This window comes from Tupaia chinensis, unplaced genomic scaffold (assembly GCF_000334495.1).
Source record: "Tupaia chinensis unplaced genomic scaffold, TupChi_1.0 Scaffold000263_1, whole genome shotgun sequence".
NCBI classification, from domain to species: domain Eukaryota; kingdom Metazoa; phylum Chordata; class Mammalia; order Scandentia; family Tupaiidae; genus Tupaia; species Tupaia belangeri.
Genome location: NW_006159743.1, coordinates 1,254,101 through 1,279,620, shown reverse-complemented (window position 1 = coordinate 1,279,620; position 25,520 = coordinate 1,254,101). Strand labels below are relative to the sequence as shown.

The window sequence follows — 25,520 nt, the reverse complement described above, 5'->3', positions numbered from 1 at the left end:
CTGGTTGAACCTCATGGTACCCTCATTTGGCAAAAAAAAAAAAAAGAAAAAAAAATTCAGCATAGATTTCATTTAAAATCTGAAGCTGCCTACTTGGTTGAGAGAAGAATCCATTTCTCTCTCTCCCAGTATGCAGAGTCCCCTGTGGAAACCCTAGCCAACTGACAGCCTATTTGCAATTTGCTACAGTGACGTGTCGTATCTTTCAGAGGGGGCACCTTATTGGCAGCACTGTGGTGGAGCTCACCTGGCTTGGCTCTGAGGAAAGCATCATCGTCTCAAATTTTATGGTTGTAAAACAGAGATTTACAGTTTAACAGCTCGTCTGATGCCATTTATCCAGCAAGTTTAGGCTTCAATACAGCTTTATTACTTTAAATACAATATTATTAAATAAAAATGTTAATGTGTCCTGAAATACATCATCCTACCTGCAGAAGTGGTACTCCTTGGCTGCTGGTGCCTGCAGATACTGGAGGCACATCCCCGGGCTCCTCCCGCCACCAACCGTTTATGGGAATAGGGAGTAATGTCACCAATACTCACAAATAAGTCCACCATGCTATCACATGGCCCTGCTTTCTCCTCCTTGGCTCCTGCATTTGTGCCTCTAGAGACATCCGCAGTTCTACGGCATACAGCTCAAGTGTAGGGCCCTGCCTCTGTCATGGGAAGGGCCAGCATGTCTGAGCCCGGTGGGGCCTGTGTTCTCCCGTGTGCGTGGTAGGTAGACTCCAGTTGTGCAAAGTAGCAAGAAGGCCTTTCTCCTCACTTCAGTGCTACCCATATTTCAATTTCTCATTTTTCTAGAACTGTCACATTTAGACCTTTCCTACAACAGCTGAAGCTTTGCTCCTGGGTCAGGATTTTTGGTCTGATTTTTCATTTCTGAAGCTGAGTACTCCTCTGTCCTGGGATCCTCAAACAATAGGCTGTGACCCTTCCACCAAGCACTTGGGAAATGTGGTCATCTCAGAAGTCCCGGGCTCAGGCAAGGACGCTTCTCTCCCTCCTGCTTGTCCCTCTCAGACTTACAGATGCAGACATACAAGAAGACCCCCTTCAGAAGTCCTCTATCCCTAGTTTCCAAGCCAATTCTTTTTAAATATATACACAGAAAAAAAAATTTTAAATAAATTATATACATATGCATAGACACACACACACACACACACAGACTTCGGAGTGGGAGATGGTTAAAATATTAAAATACATATGTATTTTGGTGCAAAACATTTTCAAATCTATTTTTGGAGAGGTTTTTGGTATAGGGCACGTGCACTCACCAGAAAGACAGAGAGAAAGAAAGCAAGAAATCCCCCCCCCAGGAAGGATGGCCACGCTGCAATCCCTTCTCCTCCATTCTCCTCTCGGGATCTTGGGCACGCATGCACACACACCCAGCGTGAGTTTTAAGCCACCAGGTCCAGGATGTGAACCACAGTCAACTACATGGGATTCCAGTGGCATAGCCATTACGCTAACTGCTGGTCCCCATAGCTTTTTCATAATATGCATTTTTCATGAACTTTTTGAAGTCCTCTCATATATTCAAAAAAGGAGTGGGAGAGACACTCCTTTTACTAATAAGTAGTAAAAATCTCCCCTTTATCTAACTTGTCATATTATCCTCTTATAAACCCAATTTGAAATTTATCAAGATATCTTTAAAGAATCACAGATGATTCCCAGTTATTACTTCTTAACTTTCTACATTTTTACTCAACTAATAAAACTAAAATTAATTTTGGGGAGCCAGCAGGTGACATCGTCATTAAGGTGTTCAATTCCCACATGGTTGACTGCGACTGGAGTCCCAGACTTGGCGACTTGAAAATCATGCTGGACGTGTGTGTGTGTGTGTGTGTCTAAAATCCTAGGAGAACAAACTGTGGCGTGACTATATCCCTGGGGGTGGTGATTTCTTACTTTCCCTCTCTCTCTCTCTCTATCTCTCCAGTGAGTACATGTATCCTATGGCAAAACCCTTTTTTTCTAATTAAATGAAATTAATTTAAATTTTTTAAAAAAATATCTTAATTTCAGGCAAATTTAATTCAGTATTTCCTGGAAGAGCACAAAGTGCTCAGTAGCCACCAGGGTGGTATTTCATTTCTGACCACTCCCATGAAAGTACAGAAGGATCGTCAATCATGAATTTTTAACATGAAGAAATTACTAAACGTTTGCTATTTAATTTCTAACTTTCTGGGTATTGTGACTTATGACTCATTCCTCCATATGGACATCCCCTTGGGTCATCTCTAAAGAAGAGATGTCAGAGGGCTTGGTGTCTCACTCAGATCACAAGGTTATAATCTTTACTTCCTTAAATCTGACTGCAAAGGATTATGAATTCATTTTTAAGAAAAAGAAGTTATTGGGAGAATACAAATAAGCTTTTGTTAGAGAGCTTCTTCTAGAAATGGTCTCAGAAATAGTAGAACCATTAAATAATTCAACACATATATTATTAAATACCCATGTCAGGTGCTATGTTAGACATTGGAGAGTTAAAGGCCCTCCACGCCTGGTCTTAAAGTCTAGAGGAGACTTCCATGTCAACAAGCCCTTCTGACACAACGCGATGCTTGCTATAATGGAAAAACACAAGGAAGAGTGACTCATTCCATGGGTGCTTTTATGGCTTTCCAGAGAAGGTGACATTTGAGTTGGGTCTTGAAAAATAAGAAGGCGGTTACTAAGTAACGAAGATGAAGAAAGACATTACAGAATGACTAGAGGTGAATGGAGGCGCAGAATGAGCAGATGCACATTTGTGAATAGGCCTGGCACATCTGGGGAGCAGTCGGAGCCCTACGTGACCAGAGCTCTGGGAACCTGAGACACACAAACTCAGGACTTGTGCAGCAGTAGGGCAGAGAAAAAAAAATTCAGCATAGATTTCATTTAAAATCTGAAGCTGCCTACTTGGTTGAGAGAAGAATCCATTTCTCTCTCTCCCAGTATGCAGAGTCCCCTGTGGAAACCCTAGCCAACTGACAGCCTATTTGCAATTTGCTACAGTGACGTGTCGTATCTTTCAGAGGGGGCACCTTATTGGCAGCACTGTGGTGGAGCTCACCTGGCTTGGCTCTGAGGAAAGCATCATCGTCTCAAATTTTATGGTTGTAAAACAGAGATTTACAGTTTAACAGCTCGTCTGATGCCATTTATCCAGCAAGTTTAGGCTTCAATACAGCTTTATTACTTTAAATACAATATTATTAAATAAAAATGTTAATGTGTCCTGAAATACATCATCCTACCTGCAGAAGTGGTACTCCTTGGCTGCTGGTGCCTGCAGATACTGGAGGCACATCCCCGGGCTCCTCCCGCCACCAACCGTTTATGGGAATAGGGAGTAATGTCACCAATACTCACAAATAAGTCCACCATGCTATCACATGGCCCTGCTTTCTCCTCCTTGGCTCCTGCATTTGTGCCTCTAGAGACATCCGCAGTTCTACGGCATACAGCTCAAGTGTAGGGCCCTGCCTCTGTCATGGGAAGGGCCAGCATGTCTGAGCCCGGTGGGGCCTGTGTTCTCCCGTGTGCGTGGTAGGTAGACTCCAGTTGTGCAAAGTAGCAAGAAGGCCTTTCTCCTCACTTCAGTGCTACCCATATTTCAATTTCTCATTTTTCTAGAACTGTCACATTTAGACCTTTCCTACAACAGCTGAAGCTTTGCTCCTGGGTCAGGATTTTTGGTCTGATTTTTCATTTCTGAAGCTGAGTACTCCTCTGTCCTGGGATCCTCAAACAATAGGCTGTGACCCTTCCACCAAGCACTTGGGAAATGTGGTCATCTCAGAAGTCCCGGGCTCAGGCAAGGACGCTTCTCTCCCTCCTGCTTGTCCCTCTCAGACTTACAGATGCAGACATACAAGAAGACCCCCTTCAGAAGTCCTCTATCCCTAGTTTCCAAGCCAATTCTTTTTAAATATATACACAGAAAAAAAAATTTTAAATAAATTATATACATATGCATAGACACACACACACACACACAGACTTCGAAGTGGGAGATGGAATTAAAATATTAAAATACATATGTATTTTGGTGCAAAACATTTTCAAATCTATGCATAGCCTTTTTTTGGAGAGGTTTTTTGCTATAGGGAGCATGCACTCGCCAGAGAGAGAGAGACAGAGAGACAGAAAGTGAGAAATCACACCCCCCCCAGGAAGGATGGCCACGCTGCAATCCCTTCTCCTCCATTCTCCTCTCGGGATCTTGGGCACGCATGCACACACACCCAGCGTGAGTTTTAAGCCACCAGGTCCAGGATGTGAACCACAGTCAACTACATGGGATTCCAGTGGCATAGCCATTACGCTAACTGCTGGTCCCCATAGCTTTTTCATAATATGCATTTTTCATGAACTTTTTGAAGTCCTCTCATATATTCAAAAAAGGAGTGGGAGAGACACTCCTTTTACTAATAAGTAGTAAAAATCTACCCTTTATCTAACTTGTCATATTATCCTCTTATAAACCCAATTTGAAATTTATCAAGATATCTTTAAAGAATCACAGATGATTCCCAGTTATTACTTCTTAACTTTCTACATTTTTACTCAACTAATAAAACTAAAATTAATTTTGGGGAGCCAGCAGGTGACATCGTCATTAAGGTGTTCAATTCCCACATGGTTGACTGCGACTGGAGTCCCAGACTTGGCGACTTGAAAATCATGCTGGACGTGTGTGTGTGTGTGTGTGTCTAAAATCCTAGGAGAACAAACTGTGGCGTGACTATATCCCTGGGGGTGGTGATTTCTTACTTTCCCTCTCTCTCTCTCTCTATCTCTCCAGTGAGTACATGTATCCTATGGCAAAACCCTTTTTTTCTAATTAAATGAAATTAATTTAAATTTTTTAAAAAAATATCTTAATTTCAGGCAAATTTAATTCAGTATTTCCTGGAAGAGCACAAAGTGCTCAGTAGCCACCAGGGTGGTATTTCATTTCTGACCACTCCCATGAAAGTACAGAAGGATCGTCAATCATGAATTTTTAACATGAAGAAATTACTAAACGTTTGCTATTTAATTTCTAACTTTCTGGGTATTGTGACTTATGACTCATTCCTCCATATGGACATCCCCTTGGGTCATCTCTAAAGAAGAGATGTCAGAGGGCTTGGTGTCTCACTCAGATCACAAGGTTATAATCTTTACTTCCTTAAATCTGACTGCAAAGGATTATGAATTCATTTTTAAGAAAAAGAAGTTATTGGGAGAATACAAATAAGCTTTTGTTAGAGAGCTTCTTCTAGAAATGGTCTCAGAAATAGTAGAACCATTAAATAATTCAACACATATATTATTAAATACCCATGTCAGGTGCTATGTTAGACATTGGAGAGTTAAAGGCCCTCCACGCCTGGTCTTAAAGTCTAGAGGAGACTTCCATGTCAACAAGCCCTTCTGACACAACGCGATGCTTGCTATAATGGAAAAACACAAGGAAGAGTGACTCATTCCATGGGTGCTTTTATGGCTTTCCAGAGAAGGTGACATTTGAGTTGGGTCTTGAAAAATAAGAAGGCGGTTACTAAGTAACGAAGATGAAGAAAGACATTACAGAATGACTAGAGGTGAATGGAGGCGCAGAATGAGCAGATGCACATTTGTGAATAGGCCTGGCACATCTGGGGAGCAGTCGGAGCCCTACGTGACCAGAGCTCTGGGAACCTGAGACACACAAACTCAGGACTTGTGCAGCAGTAGGGCAGAGGCTGTGAAAAAACCTAGGGATGAACACACCAGAGTTGCCAGGGCTTCCTTTGTGTTCATTAAACTTTATGTCAATTTTAATAAATAGTGAGTTTAGGCATTTTTAAAAATTCAAACAAACACAAATATGAGGCGACTTCAAAAATCTGATGAGGCGACTTTTGTGGAAAATCTGTATTACTAAGGAAAACAAAATTGGGCCAGCCTATGGTGGTTGAAGTGGCTGGATCTCACATAGCTGTCCCAGACCAGCAGCTTGAAAAACACACCAGGCGCATGTGTCTGTGTGCCCAAATTCTCTAAAGGAGGGAGAAATGGAGAAGCAGCGATTGAGGAGTAACCATCCTCCATGTGGGGGATGATTTCGCACTTTCCCTCTCTCTCTCTGTCTCTCTCAGGAAGTGAACGTGCCCTCTGTCAAAAATTTATTTAAAAAGAGGGACCAGCAGATGGCATAGTGGTTATGTCACTGGACTCCCACATAGTCCACCACGGTTCAAGTCCTGGACCCGGTGGCTTAAAACTGATGCTGAGTGCATGTGCATGTGTTCCCAAAATCCCAAGAGGAGAATGGAGAAGAAGGGATTTCAGGATGGCCATCCTCCCTGGGACGGTGATTTCTTTCTTTCTTTTTTTTTTTTGGAGAGGTTTTTGCTATAGGGTGTGTGTGCTCGCCAGACAGACAGAGAGAGACAGAGAGATAGAAAGCGAGAAATCACCCCCCAGGGGGGATGGTCACGCTGTAATCCCTTCTCCTCCATTCTCCTCTCGGGATCTTGGGCACGCACGCACACGCGCCCGGCGTGAGTTCTAAGCCACCGGGTCCAGGACGCGAACTGCGGTCGACTACGTGGGAGTCCAGCGACATAGCCATTACGCTAACTGCTGGTTCCCTGGGACGGTGATTTCTCACTTTCTGTCTCTCTGTCTCTGTCTCTCTGGCAAGCACACATGCTCTATAGCAAAAAAATCTTTCTCTCTCTAAAAAGAATTATTAAAAAAAAACTTGATGGATTTCAAAATTTTTACAACAAAACAAACTTGTGTTTTAATTCTATTTTCCATAAAAGTATCTAAGCCCTTTCATACATTGTAGAGCTGAGTGAAAAAATTCATGAATTTTTTAATATGAAAAAAATACATCTCTTATAGAAGTCTGTTTTAAGCTATAACCCCTCCACCAAAGGCCTCCTACAAAGCCCTGAGCCCTGTAGTTTCATATTCCAGTTCTTATGGGCCTTTAGTTGAGAAGCACTGGAGTAACAGCAGGGTTGGGCTGGGAGGAGAGGCAGGAAGTAAGGTTAGAAACCTTCTAGACATCTTTCAGGTATTTTTCAGATCCCCATTATACAGAGTTTCATATGCCAAACAGGATATGTAAGCAGGATGATGTCAGGACTGACTCTCTGACTTGAACACCTATAGCAACTTGGCAAATGAATTAGAGGGAAGGAGATAAACCAAGTCAAGGGACTTGCTACCATTGAGGTGGGAGATAGGGAATATCTGAAATAAGGCAGAGGCAGAGGATGGCTAAGAGGAGATGGATTATTTGAGAAAAATTTAGGGAGAAATAAGTGAAAGGACTTAGTGATAGGTTGACTGTGGGCAATAGGTAAGGGTCAAAGATGACTCTCAGATTCCTTTTTTTTTTAATTTTTATTTTTTTGCCAGCGTGTGTATGCTTGTCAGAGAAAGAGAGAGGAAGAGAGGAGAGGTAGAACGTATCCCCTAGTGGGGTATGGCCATGCCACGATTCCTTTTCTTTCATATCTCCATCATGTCCGAATTTGGGGGCTTGCGCACAAGCCTGGCACATTATCCAAACCATTAGGAATGGGATTTGAACTACAATCAGTCATGTGAGATCCATCTCCTTTGACCATGAGGCCATGGGGCTGGCCTGATTCTCAAATTTCTAATTTTGCAAACTGATTGACAGCAATCATATTACCTACGGTAGGAATTAAAGGAGGAAAAGGTTTCTGAGAGATTTCTGAAATACACCTGAAATATAATGAGGCTGCTTCTGCTAAGCTCTGATGCCTGTGGTACAGTAATTCATTCATTCAATATCTTTATTGAGCAACTACTTAACATCATGAGTTGAGCTAGACAGGGAGTTGGAAGTATCTAACAGGAAATGAACATTCAACTTTGGAATTTAAAAGATGTTTTAGACTGAGAACATAGAAATGGAGATCATGGGGGCCAGCAGCTGGTGTGGTGGTTAAAGTGCTGCCCTCCCACACGATGGACCATGGTTTGAGTCCTGGACCTGGTGACTTGCTTTCCCACTTTCTCTCTTTCTCTCTCTCTTTGGTGAATGCCTGTTCCCTGTAGAAATTTTTTAAGTAATAAATAAAATTAAAAATTTTTTTTAAGAAAAAGAAACCAAAGTCATAGATGTGTTTAGAAGTGGTGACTGAAGCTAGAGAAAAAAGTTTTGATGCCACGAGGAGAGTGAAAACAGTGAGAAAAGAAGGCTTAGGTTTGAGCCCAGTGGAATACTAGTCTCCCTGTACTAGGGAGCGGAAGAGCTGGGGAAAAGTTTTTCACAGTTGTTTAGGAAAGACCTTCCCCTAGTTGTTTTCATGTCATTATTTCTATAGTAAAACCTGTTTACATTTACAGACACAACATAGGAAATGTGAAAGAATTGCATCAATGGATGGCATAATAGTTATTTCTCTGGACTCCCATGTAGTCTGCGGTTCGAGTCCAGACTTGGCTACTTAAAACTCACACTGGGTGCATATGTGTGTGCCCAAGATCCCCAGAGGGGAATGGAAGAGAAGAAATTTTGGTGTGGCCATACCCCAGGGGAATGATTTCTTGCTGTCTCTCCATTCCTCCTGCTAGCACACACGCCCTATAGGAACAATCTCTCAAAAAACTGCAAAAGAATGAACATGATCTTTCTACATAATGCGTAAAATCTTTTCTTCTAGAATCGTTAAGTCTCCTATGTTATAAATCTATAAGCCTCTTCTCAATTGAATCATTTAAGTTGAGTGTAAAAATAAGCTTAGACCACTTACGTGAGTTGCACTATCTTATGAAATTTTGCCAGTTGACAAGTTAGGGAGTTATAATTATCTTTAAAGGAAAGTTGGGAAATAGCGTTTAGAAAGATAAGCTTCACTCTGTAATCCCATTGGACCCATAGACACAGATAAAATGAACCCTAGATTTAGTCTCTCAGGGGTTCAATTTTTCCCTGCAACAGTTACACTTCCAACTTGAGTCAAACTCTAGAATGAAGATGTTCTGGCAAGAGGAAAGTGTAATACGTTAGAAATTCTAGGATGCCCGCGACACCCAGGCAGCCCGGCTTTCCGCTGCGCCCCGGAACCTAGAGCAGGTTCCCAGGCCGCCCCAGCTCGCCGCCGGGGTAGACAAGGCAACCGCCCTAAGGTCTTCCGGAGTCCCTAACATCCTTCACTCCCGGCTCCTACAGACCACATCTCAGAAGGGTTCTCCTTCCGATAAGATTGAGATGCGCGAGGGGCATGGAACGAGCCCGTCAGACCCAGGGTCAGAACCCGGCCACTGCTTAAATTGCAAAACTCTCCGCAGGCGAAAACCACAGATGTCGCCCATCGTTGGGTGACTGCTCATAAGGATAACCAATCACAAGCCTGCTTTGAAAAAGACTGTTACGGAGCGGACACTGTATTGGTGGTGATTCTTTGTCAATCTCAGCGGAGGCGTCGCCTCTTTCCTCTTAGCAACGGATGCGTCATAGCAACCGCCGGCCGAGGCGCTGAAGTTTGTGCTCTTGAGTTTAGTTTTGCTGAGAGAAGAGTCGAACTCACACTTTCAGCTCTCGGAACTTTTTCTCCAGGATACTGAAAAGAGGCTTCTTACCCTCAGTGTAGCAGTTCAGGTAAGGGAAGCTCTGAATAGGAAGAGGCATGGAAAACGAGTTCTGCTCGCTATTCCAAGGGCGTCTAGAGCCCTGACTGTGCCGGCTGTGTGCTAGTCACAGTGAAGACTACGAAAATTAAAACTTAATTAGAAATTCTAGGATGCCCGCGACACCCAGGCAGCCCGGCTTTCCGCTGCGCCCCGGAACCTAGAGCAGGTTCCCAGGCCGCCCCAGCTCGCCGCCGGGGTAGACAAGGCAACCGCCCTAAGGTCTTCCGGAGTCCCTAACATCCTTCACTCCCGGCTCCTACAGACCACATCTCAGAAGGGTTCTCCTTCCGATAAGATTGAGATGCGCGAGGGGCATGGAACGAGCCCGTCAGACCCAGGGTCAGAACCCGGCCACTGCTTAAATTGCAAAACTCTCCGCAGGCGAAAACCACAGATGTCGCCCATCGTTGGGTGACTGCTCATAAGGATAACCAATCACAAGCCTGCTTTGAAAAAGACTGTTACGGAGCGGACACTGTATTGGTGGTGATTCTTTGTCAATCTCAGCGGAGGCGTCGCCTCTTTCCTCTTAGCAACGGATGCGTCATAGCAACCGCCGGCCGAGGCGCTGAAGTTTGTGCTCTTGAGTTTAGTTTTGCTGAGAGAAGAGTCGAACTCACACTTTCAGCTCTCGGAACTTTTTCTCCAGGATACTGAAAAGAGGCTTCTTACCCTCAGTGTAGCAGTTCAGGTAAGGGAAGCTCTGAATAGGAAGAGGCATGGAAAACGAGTTCTGCTCGCTATTCCAAGGGCGTCTAGAGCCCTGACTGTGCCGGCTGTGTGCTAGTCACAGTGAAGACACGAAAATTAAAACTTAAAAAAAAAAAAAAAAATTGCCAACGGGACTGTGAGCTCACGAGGGAGAGGGACAGGGAGGCAGCATCTCCCTTGGGGCATGATCACACTGTCATCCCTTCTCTTCTCCTTTCCGGATTTTGGGGCACCACAGCAAGCTGCTGGGTCCAGGACTCAAACCTCGTGGTGGGCATGTGGGATCTAGCTGCTCTAACCACCACAGCACAGGTTGGTCGGCTAATGACATTTTCTCTCTATATGCCTAGTGGCTTAGATACTACGCTTTCTCATTTAAAAGGCTTAGGACCTCTAAAAGCTGTGGAACAACCTGGTCTCTATGACTCTGGGGTGCTAGTCAGTCATTTAGACACAAACATTAATATTTGTGCAGGTAGTAAACGTGCTGTTCTGATAAGGCACGACGTATTTAGTGTGTGTTCCAATTTTGTTGCCCAAGTTACTGCTGAAAAATTGGCTTTGTTTTCCCCCCCGAAACCCGAAAATTCAACCAAATTGCATCCAACTTAATAGCATTTCAAAAGAACCAAACACTTGTTTATTGTGACTGTTTTTGTGTTAAACAGCTATCTATGTGCACATTTAAGTCTAAGGCAGCACTACCTAATCCCTTGAATCTGTGAATATGTAACCATGCACGCAAAGAAGAATTGAGGTATTCATTAATTAGTGGAATGGAAGGTACCGATCAACTGACTTTAAAATAGAGAGATTATCCTAGGTTTTCAAGGTGGGCCCAACATCATCTGAGGGCCCTTAAAGTGGAAGAGGGAGGAATAAGAGGTCAGAGTATGCTGTGTGAGTAGGACTGAACCCGCCCTTGCTGCCTTCAGAGACGGAAGAAGCGGCCACAAGCTGAGAAATGCTGGTGGCTTCTAGAAGATGGAAAGGCAAGAAAACAGATTCTCCCTTAGAGCCCGCAGGAAGGAGGGCATGCAGCCCTTCCGATGCTTTCATTGTAGCCCTGGGAGAACTGTGCCGGACTTCTGAACTACAGAGCTGTAAGATAATACAGTTGTGTTGTCTGAAGTTACTAAGTTTCTAGAGATGCATACAGGTTATCCCATTAAGCAAAAGCCCTTTGTTCAGATTAGAGATTCATAAACTATGAATTGCAGAAGGGAAGGGGGAACCATGGACTGGATCATTTCAACTTTTTTTTTTTTTTTTTTTTTGTCTTTGGTATATTCACTGTTCCAGCTACAGGGAACATGAGTACCCTCATGATCTTTAAAATGGGAAAGAAAACACAATCCCATCTTTGCTGAATTAATAGCCCAATCTGCAGATCCCAGATTGAACTCCTGATCTTCCCTTTCGGATCTGCTCCTCCCATAAGAACCTCACCTCTGTAAGTAGCAACCCCATGCTTTCAATTCCTTAGGCTAAAGTCATGGATGTTATCCTTGATCCCTTCATTTCTCTCAGACCCTACATCCAAGTCATCAGCAGATCTGACTTTACTTATAGCATATACTCAGAATTCAATCCTCTGTTGGGACCAGCAGTTAGCGTAATGGCTATGTCGCTGGACTCCCACGTAGTCGACCGCGGTTCGCGTCCTGAACCCGGTGGCTTAAAACTCACGCCGGGCGCATGTGCGTGTGTGCCCAAGATCCTGAGAGGAGAATGGAGGAGAAGGGATTGCGGTGTGGCCATCCCCCCAGGGGGTGATTTCTTGCCTTCTGTCTCTCTGTCTCTCTCTGTCTGTCTGGCGAGCACACATGTCCTATAGCAAAAACCTCTAAAAAAAAAGAAAAAAAGAATTCCGTCCTTTGTCCATCTCACTCTCATGTGATCTAAGCTGCCGTCATCATTCCTGTGGACTACGGAAAATCTCCTCACTGGATTCCTTGATTCAGCCCTTCCTTCACTGCCATCTTCTCTCCACACGGCAGCCATCATGATCCTTAAAATGTGAGTCAGGTAGAGTACCCCCTTGGCTAAAAACTATCTAACAACTCTACCTTCTTCAGTGTGAAAACTGAAGTCCTTAAATACGATCCAGCCCCCTTGTGCAATGTTATGTAATTGTTCCCAACTATATTATTCCCAACCATTCCTGTCTTCCCTGTAAGAGGATCATACATTCCCAGCTATTGCTGAGGAGGCAGAGCATTCCTCCCCCATGATCAGGATTGGCTGCATGATTTCCTGGGGAACATGTGAGCAGAAGGGATAGTGTGCCAGTGCCAAGAAGACACAGGTGGCATGTGCAGTTCCAGTGGCGCTCCTGCCTTTTCCTTGGCCTTGCAAGTGTTGTGTCAAGAAGTGGGTGCACCTTCAGCCTGGGCTCCAGAACAAGAAGACTTCAGCAGGTCTTCCCCAACCACAGCACAGAACATGAGAAGAAATCAGTGTCTGTGGTGGTGTGTCGCTGATACCGCTCTTACCGACTTCATCTCTAATCTCCCCCTCTCTCACCCCGCTCTAGCCATCATGACTTTCTGGCTGTTTTCCTAAACATGTCTGATATACTCCTGCCCCAGAGGCTTTATGTATACCATTCTCTTCATCTGGAAATATTCTTCCTCCTCCAGATAGCTGCATTTTTAGCTTTCTCCCTTCTTAGGTCTTTGCTCCAGTGCCACTTAGTGAGGCCTTCGCTGGCCTTCCAATATAAAATTGGAACTTCCTTACTCCTACATTTCCTCTCCTCTTCCTACTTAATTTTTCTCCTTAGCAGTTATCACCATTTAAAATACTAATTTTCTGGGCATGATGGCACATGCCTGTAGTCTCAGCCTCTTGTGAGTTCAAGACCAGCCTGGGCTGGTCTGGTCTGTAAAAAAATAAAATAAAATAAAAAAGAAAGGAAGGAAGGAAGGAAGGAAGGAAGGAAGGAAGGAAGGAAGGAAGGGAAGGGAAGGGAAAACGAAAAGAGGTAACTGATTATTTTTGTTTGTCATTGTCTGTTTTCCCCTAGAACGCAAAGTTGATCAAGACAAGGTTCACTGCTGTATCTCTAACACCTAGGATAGCATCTGACACATCCTAGTCGCTCAGTAAATATCTGTGAAGTAAATAGAGGTGGTGTGTGTGGTGAGTCTGGTGTTCAGAGTTTTTTTTAAGTATTTTAAGTCAAATGCAACTGAAATAGAATATGGAGAGGAATGCATTGATAGAGACTCTTCTGAAAAAGGGACTAGATCCAAGATTTGAAATTATTCTAAGACTGGAAAGTGGGATGGAAGAGCCTTGGTGGTCTAAAAAGCTAGTTCAGAACTATTCATTGTAGAATATTTATTTTTAAGAATTTGCTAGAGGGCTAGTGTGCTCACCAGAGAGAAAGAGCCTGAGAGAGGGAAACTGAGAAAGCACTCCCCATGAGGGATGATCAAGTCGCATTCCTTTCTCCAAAATTCGCTTTTGGGAGTTTGGGACATACATGTGCACACCCCTGGTTAGTTTTTCAATCTGTTGGGTCCAGGACTTGAATGGCACAATCATCCAGGTGGGAACCAGCTGCCTTAACCACCACACCTCCTGGCTGGCCCCGTTGCAGAATGTTTAAAAAGTAGAAATTCTTAAGTCATCAGAATCATAAGATGTTGATTAGATAATCAAACTGTACCTTTCTAGGTAAAGAGAATGATTTTAAATAGTTCCATTTGTAATAAAACAGCAAATGGTTATTGTTGAAAGCTGAGGGACAATCTAGTGCAGAGGTTAAAAGTGTGGCCACTGGGGCCAGGTGCTCAGGCTCACAGCCTGACCAGTGCTCTGGCAAGTCACCTGACCCCTCAGTGCCTCTGTTTTCTCATTATAAAAGGGAGATAAAGATAAAGAGAGATAAAGACAACAGTAATAATAAAATGTGGGCAAGATTAAATTTAAAATTCATGAGAAGTATGAGAATTGAGCCTGGCACATCGGAAGAACTCCACCAATATGAAAAGAAATACATGTCAAAGAACTGAAGGGAGGGCCCCCCTGAGTATACCAGGCATGTGTGCCCCCTCGAGTCCTGGCTGGCTGTAGCAGAAATCCACCAAGTCAAATTCCTGTTGGACGTATTGTCTCTCTGTCTCTCTCAGTCTCTCTCTCATCTGTGGAAGTAATAACTGAATAAACGTAAACAACAAAAACAAAATATTTGGGGGGCCAGCAGGTGACAAGGAGTTTAAGGTGATGGATCCAACATGGTTTGCTGCATGATTTGAGTCCTGGACTCAGCAGCTTCAAAACCATGCTGGGCACATATCCATGCATGCCCAGAATTCCAAGAGGAGAATGGAGAAGGGATTGTATTATGCCTATCCACCTCCCATGGGGTGATTTTTAATTTTTTTTTCTTCTCTCTCTCTTTGTCTCTGTCTCTCTCTGGTGAGCGCACATGCCCTATAGCAAATTAAAAATTTTTTTTAATCTGAAGGAGAAAAATGTTCATACAAAAACACACAGATGCCTCCCTCCCCACTTTGATCAAAATTTGATCAAGGGGGTAGGTATAAAATAAAACTCATGTTATTTTGACCATAGCCTATAAAATAATATTCAATATGTGTTGATTTGTTAAAATCAACAAACTAGTCTGAGATGACTCAGCTGATGATAACAAAACTTTTTTCACTGAGTCTTCACAACTACTTAGTGAGGTAGGTTTCTATCATTATCTTCAGTAAAAAAATGAGACTTAGAGAAGATAAGTCATTTGCCTTGAGTCCTCACTGGTAAAAAGTAGAGCCTGTTTTGGGACCAGCAGTTGGAGTAATGGCTATGTCGCTGGACTCCCATGTAGTCAACCACGGTTCGAGTCCCAGACCTGGTGGCTTAAACTCACACCAGGTGCGTGTGTGTGCATGCCCAAGAGCCCAAGAGGAGAAGGGATTACAGCATGGCCAATCCCCCCTGGGGGTGATTTCTTGCTTTCTGTCTCTCTGTCTCTCTCTGTCTTTCTGGTAAGCGCAAGTGCCCGATAGCAAAAACCTCTCAAAAATAAATAAATAAATAAAAAGTAGAGCTTGTTTTTAAACTCTGCTGTTTAGTCTTCTGAAATCACACTCAACCACTTAACAAGATGGGACAGAGACAATCATTCAGGAGATGACAAGGACTTGCTGTCATGACGATAACCTTGGCCAGTGTTATTTCCTGTGGAAGTTGATGAGCAAGTTCATAAAAAAAACTTCCAGAGGCATTGTCTGACAGTGTAAATAAAGCCTAGGGGTTATGTCCACATGCTAGGTTTAAAATACATGAAAAATATGAGAATTGTGCCTGGCCTGTAGTACGTACTCCACCAATGTGGATTGGAATTAAGTTAATTTTTAAATTATGTATTTAAAAATATATGCATATTGTGGGCCCGTCTCTCCCAGCGGACTCTAAGCTGGTCTTTGTTGCTAGGGTACCTGCTGGGGAGCCCAGCCCTAGGCAGCACAGAGCACCTACCTGGGATGGGAACTACAGGGAGAGGCGGAGGAACCAGTTTCCCCGTCATGCTTCCATGGCAGGGCCTGTGGCTGACCCCTTGAGGTTTTGCCCAGTCACCACCTGTGCTTCAGCGGAATGGCTCCCTGGGAGCAGCGATATCTTGTCAGTAATTCCCAACAACCATCTTGCTGACAGTAAGTGTGGGGTAAAACGTAGAAAACATATTCCTGTGTTTATTAAATGCTAATGCTTACTATCTGAGATTTAAAAGCAGGATTTGCTAATATCTTTTCTTTCTGTAGCCTAAGTCAGAACCATGGCTCCGAAACCAAAGAGCCCATCTGGCAAAAAGAAGGCATCAGCTGGCAAAAAAAGGCAAAAACAAATATTACCCGGTAGGATTGTATTTTTCTTTACTGGGATATTTTTGTGGCTTTTTTTGTTCCTATATTAGCAAAGTGATCATGAATCAAATAAAAATGAAATGTTTTTGCTGTCATAAAGTAAACACATTTGGAATTAAACATGCGGGGCTTAGTTCTGACTTTCGATTCATTTCATTACAATATCAATTAAATGCCGTGTAGCAAATATATCACTAAGAGATAAAACTGAGAAAGACAATTATTCATATTTTTTCTAATTAATTATTTGTAAAATAGTTTTAATTTTTCATTGTATATTTGTGCCGATGTTTTACATGTTGAGGTTTGGTGAAAGATCACAACAAACTGATATATATATATCTGATTAAAAACGAACATAAATTTGACATAATTTTATTATATTCTAGTTACTGAAGAAGAGGAACCAGTGAACATGGAGAGCATGGGTATGTGAAATACGACTTAGACTTTATGTCCCAGTTTAGCAATATTTGACTATGCAGTAAGCAAGCAGGAGTACTGTGAACTGAGGTGATCAATCAAAATGTCCAAGGGCTAAAATTATATCATGTCACTGCGAATGTAAAATGAAAAACTTTTAAGAAAGGATTAAAAGAATGGAAAAAGAATTTCATACAGAAATAGACTTGAACCAAGCAGTTCCTTAAATATCCATTGTATGATTATTGGACGACCTTTCATAACCCTAAGGTATGGTAAATCTGGAAGTTATTATTTTTATCAGAATAGTACTTTTTAAACTGTGGCTCACAGGCAATATTTACCTGTACTTCACAGTAAGATTTCACTATTTCAAGGAAAGAGGTTGATTTTTAAGCAACATCAAGCACACTGATGTTATTTTTTTCTAAAGGCTAATCTTACTCCAGTTTACTCAGCAGCACTTTTTGGGGAGAGGAAACTTCTCTCCTATTGTTGATTGAGATGACCCACTTCACTTTTAGGAATGGAAAGTACATGGAGACCTTGAGGGAGGAGATCTAAAAGCCTTGGAAGCCACTGTAAAGCTTGGGTGGGGCAATATGGGTAATATTGAAGCAGAGGTGTAATGCGATCTGACTTACATTTTTAAAGGGTCTCCCTGGCTTGTGCGGAGAACTGGAGGCGCAAGGATGGGAGCAGGGTGCTGTGAGGAAGTAAGGCAGCAATCCAGGAGAGCGACGGTGGTGGCTTGGGCTAGGAGGGGAAAGGGAGTGAAAGTGAGGAGTGTGACGATGGAGAGAAGGTGAGAGGACGCTGGCTAACAGGAAGGGGCCCTGTCGTCAACATCTAGCACAGTGCCTGGAACAGTGTATGCTACCCAGTCAATATTTACTGAATAAATTGTTGTACCACCTGGAAACTTGGGATGTTCCTTGATTATTTTCTACTCCTTAACACCTCCTAACCCTCATCCAAACCATCCCAACTCCCATCAGTTCCACCTTTAAAATATAAGTGGTCTTCAGAAAGTTCATGCAAAATGCATCTTATAAAAAAACTATCCCTGGATTTCAATTTTTTTGTTCAAAAATAAACTTGTATTTTAATTCCATTTTTCGACAATGTTTTGAAATCCCTTTGTATATCCCAATCCCATCCATATCACATTATTCCCCCCCCCCAGGCAGCCTTTGCCTTCCCCAGGCAAACCTCCACATCCAAAATTTAAATTGGTTCCTAAACCTTCTCACTGAGAGCACCGCTTCCACTCGGCCATCTTCAGTCCATTTCACACACAGCAGCCTGACTGCCTCTCTTTCCTGATTAAACTCTCCACGCTTTTCTCTGCACTTGAGAATCCTTACAGTGATCCTGGCCTTCCCCTCTGACCTTTTCTCCTCCTCCTCCCCCACCCACCTGTAGCTCACAGCCTTGCTTAGCACTGGCCTTCCAAATTCATTCCTGCCTCTGGGTCTTTGGATGCCTAGACAGATCCTCCCTCCGATCTTCATGCAGCTATCACCTACTCCACCCAAATCTAGCAAGACTCCATCTCACTTCCTCAAGAAGCCTTTTTTGACTTCACTGTCCCCTCCTGTCCTGTGTAATTGCTTTCCCAGCACGTATCACCATGCACAGGTGTGCACATCGAAACAGTGACCAAGAAAGTTGCTTTCTATAACTAAGAGAAAGGCAAGGAGAGGGGAGGGGGTTACAAATTGTTTGTCAAGGGTTGACATTGGTCCATTTAAAGTAATGCTGGCAACTGATTGGCCATAGCTAATTCTTAGCATCATGAACACTGACAAGAAGAAAAGATGGGGGTCACACTGTAAAATCTGTAATCTTTTGTAGCATCACAGTTTGTTCACTATAGAGTAAAACATGTTCTTTGGGCAATAACCTCGATGGGTGTGGAACATGTCCAAAATCTCAGGCTCATGTTTACTCAGGCCTTTACATTTCAGACGGACCTTGAATTCCACAGACTCTCAGACTCAAGTGGATTGGCAAATATGAAATTCATGAATACTGGCTGTATTTGTTTTTGTTTATACATGTATAGTCTAATTATACACGTATCCATGCTCACTCTTTTAGTCTCTCTTTCTCACACACACACAGGTCCAGGGGAGCAGAAACTGTCTTGTTCACTGCTGTACCCCAATGTCTAGCTTAGATATAGACACATAGTCAGTGCTCAATAAATACTGATGATCTATTTACTGAATGAATGAATGAATGGCTTTCTCTGTTCTTACTGTCTAAATAGACCACCACTACTGCCCTCCTTAGTTCTTTCTTTCACCCTATTTTCTCCTAAATAGCACTTGTCATGATTTGTATTCATGTATTTACAAGTGTGCATATTTACTTAATGTTTGTCTCCCCATTTAGATTGGATACAATGCTTTTCTCATAGTGGAAGCTCAGTATATATTTCCCAAGTAAATTAATTGACTGGTAAGGAAATCCATGAATCTGAGAAAGGAGAATGATGGAGATATTTTCATTAAAAGTGAATGGACTGGGGACCAACAGATGGCATAATAGTTACATTACTGGACTCCCACATGGTCGACTGAAGTTTGAGCTCAGACCTAACAGTTTGAAACTCATAATGGGCTCATGTGCGTGTGTGCCCAAAATCCCGAGAGGAGAATAGAGGAGAAGGAGTTGTAGCGTGACCATCCCCCATGAGGAGTGCTTTCTCGCTTTCTGTCTCTGTCTCCCCAGTAAGCACACATGCCCTATAGCAAAAGTCTCTCTAAAAAAAAATTAAATTAAAATTAATTTTAAATGTAAAAAATAAATTTAAAAAGTAAATGGACTGAAAAGTAGAAGTGAGTTTGTTTAAGAAAAACAAACCCAACCTCGGTACTTTGAAATGAGACTCGAGGGTAGGTTTTGATTAATCATCCCCTTGTCCTAGAGCCTCTGTCCTCCACCCCCAGACTCCCCTCAAGGGAGCCTCAAGGTCCCTCCTGTCCCTTCTGTTCCCCAGCTGTCACTCAGGACTCATGGTTGTCATGTTCCAAAGAACTGAAATTCTCTTTCCTACCAAAGATACCAATAGACAGGCTGGAAAATTGTCTTCATAAGGGCCTAAAAGGACAATGTCTTAAAGCTTCTAGAGAATAAATGTAAGTTTTACACAGAGCTAACATTTTTGGCCCACTAGCTTTGTGCCAGGCACACTCATCTCTCTCCTTAGCTCTGTGAAATAGGCATTATTATGCCATTTCAAAGATGAAAGTGCGGTGACTCCCAAATGTTAAACAATTATCCAAATCATGTCATATTTTAATACAAGTTAGAGCATCAGTGACTTCCTACTGATGCTGTGACAAATTACCACAAATGTAGTGGTTTAAGCAATACAAATTTTAGTTGTTTATTTATATATTGCAAGAAGGTGCATTTACTTGCCAGAAAGAGACAGAGACACACAAAGAGAGAGGGAGAAAACACTCCCCAACAGGACACGGTGATGCCATAACCCCTTCTCATTCATTTCTCCTTCCTGTTGGGATTTGGGGCATGCAGACACACATGCCCAGCATGTTTCTCAAGACATTAGAGCCAGGACTCAAACCATGTGCTTAGCCATGGCCCCCTGGTCAGATCCACGCATTTATTTTCTAAGAGTTATGGAAATCAGGAGCCAGAAAAAACTTCCACTGGACTCGGTGAAGGTATTAGCAGGACTGGTTCCTTCCAGAGGTCTAAGGGGAGAATCTACTTTCTTGCCTTTTCCAGTCTAAATGACACCCATACTCATCGACTCCAACCATTTTCTCCATGTTCAGCAGCGGAGCATCTTCTAACGTTTTTCTCCCTTTGCTATCTGCTTCTCTTGTCTCCTTCCTAGTCTTCGATCCTCCTCCTCCCTCTTCTAAGGATAAGGCCCCTTATGATTACACTGGGCCCACCTCATGGGACCAATAATCTCCCCATCGCAAAATCCTTAATCATATCTTTAAGTCTCTTTTGTGCAAGGTGATGAATTCACAGACTTCAGGACTCAGGATATGACACGTTTGGGGTGACTTCATTCTTTTTACCGGTGGGTAATATGGTTACTATCACAGGCTTTGGTGTTAGCCCTAGTTCGCATCATAATTCCACCACTTACTGCATATATGGTCATCACTGACCACCTCTCTTCCTCTGCTTCCTCGTTTGAAAAACAAGATAGCATACCTACCTCATGAGATTGTTACAGAATTTAAATTAGATTGTACATGTACATTTTTTTACACAGAGCTGTCACTACATAGGTTCATGTTAACTGCTGTTACTATTTTTTAAAAAGACAGTATAAAGTTAGAGAAATATTTGGTTGTCCTTATAGATGAATGAAAAAGAATACACAGTACGAAAAATAGATATATATGGTCAAGCTGTTGACTTGAATCAATACAAGCAGTCCTTGAAAACAGTCTGTACCTTTTTGTTTGTTCTCTTTTTTATTTTTATTATTTTTATTTTTTGAGAGGTTTCTGCTTTAGGGCACATGTGCTCGCCAGAAGGACAGTCAATTTGTCAATTTCTGGACACCACTGATTTTCAACAAAGGTATATAGGCAATTCAGTGGAGAAAGGATAGTCTTTTCATCAAATAATGCTGGAACAACTGAACATACACAAAAACAGTGAACTTTCAATTCACACCACATGCCACATAAAACATATAACTCAAAGTGGGCCATAGCCCTAAATATAAAACAAAATGTTAGAAAGCTTCTAGGAGAAAAATCTTTGTGACCTTGAATTAGATACAACATTCAAAGCCATAAGTATTAAAGAATCTTGAGAATTTAAGAAAATCTTAACAAAAACTTAAGATTTTTCCTTTATGAGTACTAGTCAGTAATAAAAAGGAGTGAACTATTGCTACATGCACAACATGAGTGAATCTCAAAATAATTATGCTGAGTAAAAGAGAACAAACAGAAACCAGCAGTTAGCGTAATGGCTATGTTGCTGGACTCCCATGTAGTCGACTGCAGTTCAAGTCCTGGACCTGGTGGCTTAAACTCACACTGAGCGCGTGTGAATGCGTGCCCAAGATCCCGAGAGGAGAATGAAGGAGAAGGGATTGCGGTGTGGCCATCTCCCCCCCCCACCCCGGGGTGGTGATTTCTCGCTTTCTGTCTCTCTGTCTCAGCGAGCACACGCGCCCTAAAGCAAACACCTCTAAAGAAAAAAATAGACAACAAACAAAAAGGTACATACTGTTTTCCAGGCTTACTTGTACTGATTCAAGTTAACAGCTGCATATTGAGCATCTCATATGTGCCATGTGTGATGGTTAGTGTTTTGAGGGAGATAAAAATGGGTAGTTTGGGGAACCAGCAGTTAGCATAATGGCTATGTTGCTGGACTCCCATGTAGTTGACCGCGGTTCGCATCCCGGACCCGGTGGCTTAAAACTCACGCTGGGTGCATGTGCGTGCATGCCCAAGATCCAGAGAGGAGAATGGAGGAGAAGGGATTGCAGCGTGACCATCCCCCCTGGGGGGTGATTTCTCGCTTTCTGTCTCTTATGTCTCTCTCTGTCTGTCTGGCGAGCGCATGCGCCCTATAGCGAAAACCTCTCAAAAAAAAAAAAAAGGGTAGTTTGTCCCTAGTTTATGAACAGCTTGAATTCCAAATGTTTCTTGTTACCCCAACCGATTGCAATTTGGAATATAATATTTATAACATATAGCCAGTGTTATGCATAGTCATTAAAACCTCCTAATTATGTGAATAGGAAAATAAACTCAAAATTGCAGCTGGAGGGGCCACACATAGTTCTCCTCGGCTGGCTCATCTATTGAGTAGTAGCAGGGAGGAGGCAGGGCATCCAGGCATGTGAGGACTAAAGGCAATAGGAGTGGAACCTGAGACCCTGAGGATGCCAAGTTGGGGAAGGAGTTCTGAAGGCAGATGGCAGAGCTGAGACTGCAAGGTGGAAGATGACAGTGATAAGGACAGGAAAACAGGAAGAAGGCTTGCGAGGGGATGGCAGCAGGCACAATGCTACCACCTTATTGTCCAGCATCTGTGTTCCAGGGCGTGCTGCTGTGGCGTACAGGGCTAAGGTGGGAGAAAGGCATGGGAAGACGGGGATGGAACCCCAAACCCCTCCTTCCTCCTTTCTGATGGCAGGTCTGGGACTAGTGAACCAGCAGGGTTGAAAGGGGATTCCCTACCCACCTTCCTTCCTGCTTCCAAGGGTTAGTACAACCTAACTGAGAAGTCAGTAATCCAAAATGTGAAGGAACAAACAACAACGTTTGTGAATAGGAGAAGCCCTAAAGAGAAGACAGTCAAGGAAAGGTCTTTAAAACAGAGACCACTGAGCAAATAAGGATGCTGAGGAGAACTGCGCGGGAGTAGGAAAAGTTGAATGGAGAGGAGAGTTGATGGAGCCACAGTGGCTGAAGACTGTGGAGAGGGGCTGGCATGTCTTCTGGGTCAGAGGCAGGGTTAAAAGCTGGCACCTGTGTTGATCAGCTGGTGGCCAGGACTGCAGGACCAGGTGAATTCTGTGCTACACAGTCCCTGTTTCTCCCTGAAATAATAGTAAGCCTGTCACCCAGTGAGGGGAAGCAGCAAGTGAGGGGTGAGGTGGGGAGTTTGGGGAAAGCAATATAGGTTTAAAAGAGCCTAAAAAGGAGATATCTTTAGATCAATAATTTCACTTGTAAAACCTATCCCAAGAAAAATCATTTAAAATGTACTAAAATTTTATAAACTGGATAGATATATGTTTGTAGAATTACTTAGAATCATTGGAAACAAATGAGAAAAAAAATTAGAGTGCTTACCAGTAAGATAATAGTTTAAAACTATGCTACAGAATTCAATTAAGTTAAAATTATGTTTAGAAAGATTTTTTTTTTTCTTTTTAGGGGGGAGAAGTTTTTAGCTATAGGGTGCGTGCGCTCACCAGAAAGACAGAGAGAGACAGAGAGACAGAAAGCAAGAAATCACCCCCCGGGGGGGATGGCCACACTGCAATCCCTTCTCCTCCATTCTCCTCTGGGGAGCTTGGGTACGCACACACATGTGCCCGGCGTGAGTTTAAGCCACCAGGTCCAGGACTCGAACCACAGTCAACTACATGGGAGTTCAGTGACATAGCCATTACGCTAACTGCTGATCCCTAGAAAGATTTTTTTTTTTTTGAGAGGTTTTTGCTATATAGCACGTGCGCTCGCCAGACAGAGACAGAGGGACAGAAAGCGAGAAATCACCTCCCAGGCGGACGGGATGGCCATGCCGCAATCCCTTCTCTTCCATTCTCCTCTCAGGATCTTGGGCATGCATGCACACGCGCCCAGCGTGAGTTTTAAGCCACCAGGTCCGGGATGCGAACCGTGGTTGACTACGTGGGAGTCCAGCGACATAGCCATTACGTTAACTGCTGGTCCCCCTAGAAAGATGTTTTAATGTCAGAGTAAATTGTGACATACTTGGGACATTATAGTAGGTATTAAAGATTTAGAAATTTATATAAGGTATATACGGAGTGGCTAGAAGAAAACTGAGCAAAATATTAATAGAAGTTTTTGAATATTATGACTACCATTATTTTCTTCTCTATCTTTTTCAGCACTTTATAATGGATCTATTTGCTTCATATGTAATTTTAAAATCCTAAATTTTTATCCAAGAGAATAATTAAAAGGAAATAACTTCATGTTTCCAGTTGCTAATATTTTAAGTGGTTATATTTAATGTCCCAAAATATTCCCTTTTGTTTTTCCTAGGTCACCCAGAAATTTATCCTTTAGTATTAACAACCAAGACCCAGGAAATATTTAATTGCCGAATAGATGAAGATGTTACAGATGAACAACCTCATAAGCTCATCAAAAAACAAGACATTTTAGAAGATTTGCATAATAGAGCTGCAGTATCTGATTTCCATCCAGTCAAAAAACTTGTCCAGGTAAATACAATATCCCTCCTATTCCTCAGTCCTGCTTCAAGAGGGGAGACTGCTAAGTTCACATCTGGCATTCCCCATTACTTCAGGCAAATGCTGGCTTGTCCATGCCTAATTAGGATTCTGTTTGATTATCTTCTGTGAAAAGCAAAGTCCTCTCAGTTACTGACTGTCTTATTCCATTCCTAGAATAGCTCACCCTTTTTCAAAGTTTATTTACTTATTTCTTCCATGAGTGAGAGAGATAGAGAGAGACAAAACCAGCATTCCCAACAGGGAGTGACACCACGATCCACCCTCAGCCTCGCTGGCCTCAGATCATGGGCACGCAATTGCCTGACAAACTCAGGGAGGACTCAAGATGCAAATCTGGAACCTTCCCGTTGGGTCTGTTACACAAAGCATCACGTTTTACCACTGCACTACTATCTGGCCCCCTCCCTGCCTAATTTTAACTAGAATAGGAGTCTACCCTTATTTTCTCATACGATTTTGATTGTTTAATTCATAATTTTGGTCTTGATATACTACAGAGAACATCGAATGAAATAATGTTTCTCTTTTCCTGTATAATACTACATGGTAAATTTCACTGGACCTATTGTGAGATTTTTTTAGTTGGCAGAGTGCATGTGTACTTGCCACAGTGAGGCAGAGAAAGAGGGAGACAGAGAAAGAAGCCTCCAAGGGGCATAGTTCTGCCACCATCCCCTCTCCTTCATTTCTCCAACCTGCTAAGATTTTGTGTGCACATACATACCTGGTGTATTTTTCAAGCTGCTGGGACTGGGATTGAAACTGCAGTCAGTCATGTGGTATCCAGCTTCCTTAACCACTAGGCTGGACCCTTGTGTTGTTTTGTTTTTCTTTTCTTTTCCTTTCTTTTCTTTTCCTTT

At 42.7% G+C, this 25,520-nt stretch overlaps 2 protein-coding genes across 11 annotated transcripts in view; one reads left to right on the top strand and one right to left on the bottom strand.

Annotated features, from left to right (window-relative positions):
* Positions 1-25,520, bottom strand: part of MCOLN3 (mucolipin TRP cation channel 3) — a 166,990-nt gene that overhangs the window by 54,054 nt on the left and 87,416 nt on the right. The gene's annotated exons all lie outside the window — the stretch shown is intronic.
* Positions 9,471-25,520, top strand: part of DNAI3 (dynein axonemal intermediate chain 3) — a 70,802-nt gene continuing 54,752 nt past the window's right edge. The window contains exons 1-7 of one of the 8 annotated variants that reach the window (XM_006149445.1): positions 10,194-10,354; positions 11,677-11,827; positions 12,281-12,393; positions 13,403-13,518; positions 16,155-16,247; positions 16,646-16,684; positions 24,446-24,627. In XM_006149445.1, the coding sequence (XP_006149507.1) occupies positions 16,169-16,247; positions 16,646-16,684; positions 24,446-24,627 (300 nt within the window). In that variant the 5' untranslated portion in view covers positions 10,194-10,354; positions 11,677-11,827; positions 12,281-12,393; positions 13,403-13,518; positions 16,155-16,168. Of the gene's footprint in view, positions 9,632-10,192; positions 10,355-11,676; positions 11,828-12,280; positions 12,394-13,402; positions 13,519-15,951; positions 16,047-16,154; positions 16,248-16,645; positions 16,685-24,445; positions 24,628-25,520 lie in introns of those variants that run through there. The other 7 variants (XM_006149444.1, XM_006149447.1, XM_006149450.3 and 4 more) reach the window with 7 other exon arrangements.